Genomic DNA, 8257 nt, shown 5'->3' with positions numbered 1-8257 from the left:
CAAAAAAAAAAAAAATAAATAAAAAATAAATAAATAAATAAATAAATACATAGATTTCAAATCAATATTCTAAGGTTCCACTTTAATATATTAGAAATTAAAATCAAAGTAAAACCAAAACAAATGGAAGAAAGTAAATAATGAAGATAATTGCAGAAATCAATGCAATTGAAAACAGATAAGAAAATGAAACCAAAATCTTATTTGAAAAAAAATCACCAAGATTGATAAACCTATAGTCAGACTGATGAGGGAAAAAAGAGAAAAGACACTTTAACAATAGTATGAATGATATCCCCACAGAAGCTACTGCTGGTAAGAAAATAGGCAGACTATGAATAACTCTATGGCTATAAATTTGGCAACTGAGGTAAAATGAAACAACTTCTTGAAGGACACAAAGTACTAAGTAAAACTCATTCAGTATCAAATATGTATCCTGAATGTTCCTATATCTATTAAAGAAATTGAATTCATGGATAAAAACTTTTAAAGAAAACTCCATGCCCAGATTGTTTTAATGGTGAATTCTACAAAATCTCTTCCAGAACATAGAAGAGGAAAAAATACTTCTCTGCTCATTTTTATGTGATCAGGATTACTCTGATACAAAAACCAGACTTACATAAATATCGTGATATGGTTTGAATTTGTATCCCCCCAAATCTCATGTCGAATTGTAACCCCCCGTGTTGGAAGAGGGTCCTGATGGGACTTAAATAGATATTTCTCCAAAGATATATAAATGTCCAAAAAGCACATGAAAAGATATTCAACATCACTAGAGAAATGCAAGTCAAAACCACAATGAGACACCACATCCATTAGGATGGTTATCATAAAAGAAAAAAGAACCCTAAGAAACAAAAATAATATAAACATTGCTAGTGGGAATGTAAAATGGTACAACTATTATGGAAAACCGTATGATGATACCTCAAAAAATTAAACATAGAATTACCATATGATCCAGCAGTTCCTCTTCTGAGTATATACCCAAAGGAATTGAAAGCAGGGACTCAAACATGTATTTGTATACATATGTTTATAGCAGCATTATTCACAATAGCCCAAAGGTGGAAGCAACTTAAGTGTCCATCAATGAATGAACAAACATGATGTGTCATACACTTACAATGTGTGATGGTTAATTTTAGGTGTCAGCTTGATTAAGGAATACTCAGAAACCTGGTAATCCATTATTTTGGGGTGTGTCTGTGAGAGTGTTTCCAGAGGAGATGAGCATGTGAGTCTGAGTGGACTACGTAGGGAAGATCTGCCCTCAGTGTGGGCAGGCACATTGCAATCTGCTGGGGGCCCAGAGAGAACAGAAACAGAGACAAGGTGAATATGTTGGTTTATCTGTGGGACCTGGGGTACACTCTTTCTCTTCTGTCCTTGTACAACTCCAGGCTTCCTGGCCTTTGGACTTCAGGACTTACACCAGTGGCTTTCTGGGTTCTCAGGTCTTTGGTCTTGGTCTGAGAGTCACACTCTCGGCATCCCTGGATTTGAAGCCTTCAGACATGGACTGAACCATGCTCCTGGTATTCCAGGGTCTCCAGTTTGCAGATGGCCTGTTGTGGGACTTCTCAGCCTCCATAATTGTATGAGTCAATTTCCCTAATAATCCCATAATCCCCTCTTATCTATCTATCATCTATCTAATCTCTCTATCTCTCTATCTACCTATCTTTCTATCTCCCATTGGTTCTGTCTCTCTGGAGAACTCTAATACACATTCATTTTCAGCCTCAAAAGGGAATAAAATTCTGACACATGTCATAACATGGATAGACCTTTAAGACATTATGCACAAATAAGGCAGGCAAAAAAGGAGAAATATGGTATGACCTCACTTACTTGACCTATCTGGAATACTCCAGTACATAGAGGAGAAGAAAGTAAGACAGTGGTTACTAGGGGTTGGGACCACTGTCCTGCTTTCTGTCAGGGAGGAATGGGGAATTATTATTTAATGGGTACAGAGTTTCAATTTGGGATGGTGAAAAAGTTCTGGAGATGGATGGTAATGATTGTACAACAACCTGAATGTACTTAATGTCACTGACCTGTACACCTACAAATTGCTAAAGTGGTAAATTTTATGTTATTTGCATTTCACCGCAATTTTTAAAAAAGGAAAAAAAAAATAATTGTAGCCACCAGTGACTCAGTGCTTACGATGATAGCTATGGAACTGCAACAATTTGCTACCTCAATTTTCATAGTATTTTATAGGTAAGCAGACAAGCTGAGAAAGTCAAGCTCCATCCATGAGTTGTATTATAGTTTATCTTTCTGGTCTACCAGTAGTTCCTTCCTCTCTGCACATTTTCACCCCCCTCTGCTGCTCATTCTTAACCCCTTGACTTCACAGGATGGGAGTATTCAGGAAAAAGGCAAGTTTTTAATAGACTTTCCGAATTGTAAACATTTTCTTCTATTTTTGTATGCTGAAATGTTGTTCTTTAATCCTGAATATTTTATTAAATTTGTGATTTTTCTCTTTAATCTGTTAACATGGTATATGATAGTAATAGGTTTTCTGACGTTGAGCCATTCCTTGTATTCCTTGGGATCACCTTACCTAATCATATTATATACTGTTGAGCTTGATTTGCTATTTTATCTAGGATTCTTTTATCTATATGAATTTCTGCTTTTCCTATGAGGTTTTGTCCAGCTCTGAAATTTTACCCACCTTACAATTACAAGTCAGCCTGTTACTGTTTCATGGATGCTGGAAGATGTGACACTCCTGGGTCACCGAAAAAGAACTTTATGGCTCACAGCAATAAAGAAGTTTACATCAGTTCCCCTTGACCCCTGAATCCCACAGGAGCAAAGTGAAAAGTTCCAGAGAGGGGCTGCACATGCAGTGAGTTTAGGTGGCATTTAGCAGTTGAAGGTCACTGGGCTTGGGGGAATCTACTTCCTTTATATTATACAACACCTGCCCTTTGCTTCAGAACCTTTTTTTTTTTTTTTTTTTTTTTGGCTTGTTTTGGTTTTTTTTTGAGACGTAGTCTTGCTCTGTCACCAGGCTGGAGTGCAGTGGCGCCATCTCGGCTCACTGCAATCCCCCAACTCCCTGGTTCAAGCGATTCTCTTGCCTCAGCCTCCCGAATAGCTGGGATTACAGGCATGCACCATCACGCCTAGCTCATTTTTGTATTTTTAGTAGAGACCATGATTTCACCATGTTGGCCAGGATGGTCTCGATCTCCTGACATCATGATCCACCCGCCTCAGCCTCCCAAATTGTTGACATTACAGGTGTGAGCCACTGTGCCCAGCCAGAACCCCATCCTTCAAGGTTGCTCACTGATAACTGGCCAAGGCAAAGAGTGGTCAGGGCCTTGCATTCTTGACATATCCAGCATGAAAGTGCAGGGACTCTTAGGGTCCAAGGCAAATTGCCTTTCCTAACATGGTTTTGGTATCAAGGTTACACTAACCTCAATTAACATGAGCTTTCTCTTTTAAATCCCAGAAACTATTTGGATAAATAAGGGATTTATGTCTTGAAGTTCTGGTAAAACACTGTAAACTGGGCCTATGTTTGGGGCGGAGAAGGGGAGAATTTTGATGTGGTGATCATATTTTTTTTTCTTGAGTGAACATTTTGTATTTTCCCAGAAAATTAATCCATATCAAAAAGTTCTCAAATACGTAGGCTGATTTTTACAATTGCTTGAATCTACTCTATTTATATCTCCCTTTTCATTGAAGATATTTCTATTTGTGACTTTTTTTTTTTTTTTTGCCAGTCTGACAAGTTTTGTTCCCTCCCAAAAATCAGCCTTTGGTCCACATTCTACAGCTCTTGCATTTTCCTCTCATCTCCATCCTCAGAGAGTGATGGGAACTATTTGAATCTTCCACATACCTGTTAACAGGTTCCAGCTGGAGTGGGAACCATAGTTTCTATTTCATCCTGTTTCTGTGGGCTGGTCCAGCACACCTTCTCCCTTCAGAATTTCTGTGAAAGAAGGGGACAACTGTGCTCACCACACTCCTAGAGGTGCATTTTCAGTTATTACAAGAACTTCCTCACCTTGCACTGATCTAGCAGTGGCACTATGGTAGGTCTGTGAGTTTCTGAAGCAGAGTAATTTATTCAACCAAAGGGGATGCTTAATTTCATCCATGTAGGCACCCCCAACCAGGTAATTCTGATACCCATCCCCTTCGCTTGGTCTGAGAAACAGAAATGCTGGTGACGTGGTCTCTCAGTAAGCCCTAGATGAAGGGGGGATGGTATTGTCCACTTGTTACTGATTGTAGCAAATGCTTCTAATTTTATGTGGCCTTGGCAGTCATTGTGAATATAAGCTGGACTTTCCCATACAGAAGCAGAGCTCAGTCACCCTTGACAGTTTCCAGTTCTATGTCTCGCAGTTCCCCAATGTGGTCCATCCAGATGGCTGCCTTATACAGCTGCTCACTGTCAACCACTTTGCTATGGGACAGCTAGATGCAGCTTGCCTGACTGGCCTCGTTGACCCTCACATGGGCTGTGTGGATATGTCACAGTGACCACCTCTCAGTCACAGAGTGGTCCCCTGGAACTGATGCCTGCTTGCTTTCAACCTAATTGAAACTCCTCATGGGAAACTTGTTTGAATAATGCCCTGGACCCAATATAGGCACTGGCCCACAGGTCCCTGCCTGCATTTCCTGACCTTCATGTGTGTGGCCTCCAGATGTGCCATGTATTTCCCAGGACCTATAAATAATAATACCTGGAGTCTCTCTCAAGCATTGAGTCTCATCACAAGCTCTCCATCGTAAAGATCTTAAATTAAAACATTGACTCTCTTGAGACTGTAGAATATTAATAATGATTCTTCTACAGTTTTAGGCCCAGTTGTTTAGAAAAAAAAAAAAAGGACACCCGAGAACAAACTGTGGACCAATATTTTTTGAAGTACCCTTTGTGATAAACAATTTAAAAACTGAGTAAGGCCACCTAATATGATAATATAAATGAATTGATTAGTATACTACAATCCAAATTATAATTTAAAAAATCAGATAGCTCAATTTTTTAGGAACAGAAAGTAGAATGGTGGTTACCAGGGGCTTAGGGAAAATGGGGAGTTGCTGTTGAGTGGGTATAGTTTCAGTGTTGCAGGATGAAAAAGTTCTGGAGATTCATTGCACAACATGAATATACTTAAAACTACTGAACTCTACAGTTAAAAATGGTTCTGATGGTAAAAAAAAATTTTTTAAAAAGAAAAGAAAACCAGACGTCTGACATCAAGCTGATATAAGGAATTTATTGTGTAAAAAAGAAACATCTAGAGAATGCCACAGACAGGCCTAGTATGGCTACAGTACTGTATATAAAAGACAATTGCTCACAATGATAGCGCTGAAGCACTGAGAGATACCAAAGTACTTTCTGAATCGAAGTCAAATGATACTCAGCATGGTTTTAATATCCTCATATATATCAACGTTTTACTACTATGATACTTTTGTAAACCAGGTAACCAGAACACCCAATCAGACAGCTTTTGGTGATATATAACTTGGCAATAACCCAGTCTGATGATACATAAAACTACTCACTATACTCATCTGGTACATACCTGCACAAACATTTTGAAATTCCAATTTCTTGGTCAAGTGATATGCTGCTTGAATTCATTAAATATATTTAGATTTCTGTATTATACAAAGTTAAATGTACAACTAAATTAGTATATGAAAAGTGCTCACTATGTTTTTACGGGAAATAATCCTGACAAAAATGTTTAATGAATATACTCTATACTAATTCTGCCTTTTTATACTTAATTCTAAATTTCTCCCCTCTAATTTACAACAAATTTTGTGATTTTTATAAGAATCTATGCCTCCCCAATTCTCAGATTCTTCTCTTTTCCTCCTTATTTCTTTGCTTAAATTCAGTATAAGCTTTCTTGGTATTTTAGGCTTCATGCATACTCTTATTCCTAAACACCAGCAGTTCCTTAGAGACCTAAAATCCAGTATAGGAATTACTGTGTTAGTTCTTGAAAAAGCATTAAAGACATTTTTTCCTGAAATATACAGAACATGTCATGCCAAATCTCTTGTTTACATAATAAAATGGTAATACCAGTGAATTGCACATATAGATTTTATCTCCAAGATAGAATAACTTAAATATTAAAACGTACCTTTAATTGACTTTGTAACAGACGGCAATATTCAATACAAAAATCACAAAACCCACTAACTTTAAATGCTGCATAGTACAGCATACAAACTCATCTCCCTATAAGCTATTCAAACTATGACAACTTTTTAAGCTACTCTAGCATTTAAAGCATAACTAGAAATTTATACGAAACACGATTTTATGTTCAAATATGGAAATAAGTAACATAATTCCAAAACCCAAAAGCATCCCAGCATTCTGTAAAAAGAAATATCCCCAGCGACTACATCCGTGGTCACTAGCATCATTGTGCAGCATTTCAGGTACCTTAAAAAAAAAAAGGTAAGGGAAAATAAGAGTGACATTTAAGTTTTAGAACTACAGATTAGTTTTAGAAAATTTGTAGGACAGTATACTAGCTTTATTTGTAGCTGGATATACTGTGAGTTAATTCCTTAAAACATGATTACATACATACTGACTCTAGCTAATAATGTCACACAGCATTTCCTAGCAGTTTAACAATGACTACTCATGATGTTCTGGGCAAGAAAAAGTTTGTATTGGTTCAGTGTGCTCCACTGGAAATTGAAAAGCTACATTGATTTTCCTATTTCAGTTACTGGCTGCATATCTGAACTGGATATAACATGTAGTTTGTCTTTAGTTCAGAGATAGAAAACCTTATACTATATAAGATATATATTGTCCTTGATTGCTTACAAAGTAAAAAATAAAAATAAAATAATAAAATACAATTTTAGCAGTAAGACTGGCTGGGATTGTTTTGAGGACATTAGTGACAAAAAGATATGACTCCTTTGTTGACTAATAAACTAAGCATTCTGAAGTATGCAGCATGCCAACAATATGTGTTTTGTCCTAGATTTCCTACAAATCTATAGAAAATTCACTGCCTGATTACTGAGATCATATCCTAAAACGATACATCAGAAGGATGTAGGTATTTTTGTGAATCCTGATACATATTAAGCAAGATAAAGGTATGATCAACAATCCAAAAAAAAAAAAAAAAACTCTGAAGAACCTATATTCTTATATGTCACAAATTTCTGAATATAGAATCACTTCTCATAATGACGGCATTTAAAACCTTTTTTTAAAAAATGATTTTTTTTTTGAGACAGTCTTTCTCTGTTGTCCAGGCTGGAGTGTAGTGGTGCAATCTCAGCTCACTGCAACCTCCACCTCCTGGGTTCAACTGATTCTCCTGCCTCAGCCTCCCAAGTAGCTGGGACTACAGGCACATGCCACCACCCTTGGTTAATTTTTTTGCATTTTTTAGTTGAGACGGGGTTTCACCATGTTGGCCAGCCTGGTCTCGAACTCCTGACCTCATGTGATCTGCCCGGTTTGCTCTCCCAAAATGCTGGACTAACAGTGAGCCACTGTGCCCAGCCAGAAAAAAAAAAAAGAAAAAAGAAAAAAGAAAAAATGCTATTTTATTGAGCCTATAGTCCTAGCTACTCAGGAGGCTGAGGTGGAAGGATCATTTGGGCTCAGGAGTTTGAGACCAGCCTGGGCAACATAGCAAGATTCCACTTCCTGCTCCCCCAAAATAGGAGAGAAAAATGTGAGGCTTTACCGAATATTTTCTCTATTTTATTGTTGGTCAATAATGTAATAAGATTTCTTAAAAACTTACCATATCAACCAGAGCAACATACATGAATAAGCCAGCAGTAAGTGCAAATATCCACATAGAAACATTTTCAGCATAATGACCAATGAAAATTCCTGTTGCCATTCCAAGATACGCCAGCATGGCTGACAAAGCATTATAAAGGACAGCCTGTTTAACGGTCATGCCAGCCTTTAGTAAAACAGCAAAGTCACCTTTAATAGAACACAAAAAAGGAGGAAAGTCATTGAGAAATCATTTTTAAGACACATACCAAGATACTTCCCAGATTTAAGAAAATTTTCCAGTGTTTTGAGAGGGGGGAAAAGAGACAAAATTAAGAATTACCTAGGGTTAAAGCAGTGTTACTCAGTAAATCACCCTAACAGCTGTATAAACTATTGTTTTCCTTTTATTCTTCATCATTCAACTTGATGTACAAACTTTTCCTTCCTTCC

The 8257-nt window shown here is 37.2% G+C and overlaps 1 protein-coding gene across 1 annotated transcript in view; it reads right to left on the bottom strand.

The window, feature by feature from the left end:
- Positions 1-5268: 5268 nt before the first annotated feature.
- The window catches only part of SLC39A6 (solute carrier family 39 member 6), a 21695-nt gene continuing 18706 nt past the window's right edge, over positions 5269-8257 (bottom strand). The window contains exons 9-10 of the mRNA XM_017874005.1: positions 7824-8014; positions 5269-6484 (exon numbers count right to left, since the gene is read on the bottom strand). Of these exons, the coding sequence (XP_017729494.1) occupies positions 6332-6484; positions 7824-8014 (344 nt within the window). The 3' untranslated portion in view covers positions 5269-6331. The remainder of the gene's footprint in view (positions 6485-7823; positions 8015-8257) is intronic.

Source organism: Rhinopithecus bieti, unplaced genomic scaffold (genome assembly GCF_001698545.2).
Source record: "Rhinopithecus bieti isolate Rb0 unplaced genomic scaffold, ASM169854v2 scaffold_5260, whole genome shotgun sequence".
In the NCBI taxonomy this organism is placed as follows: Eukaryota; Metazoa; Chordata; class Mammalia; order Primates; family Cercopithecidae; genus Rhinopithecus; species Rhinopithecus bieti.
Note: the sequence above shows the minus strand (reverse complement) of the source record. Positions and strands in the feature narration are given on the sequence as shown.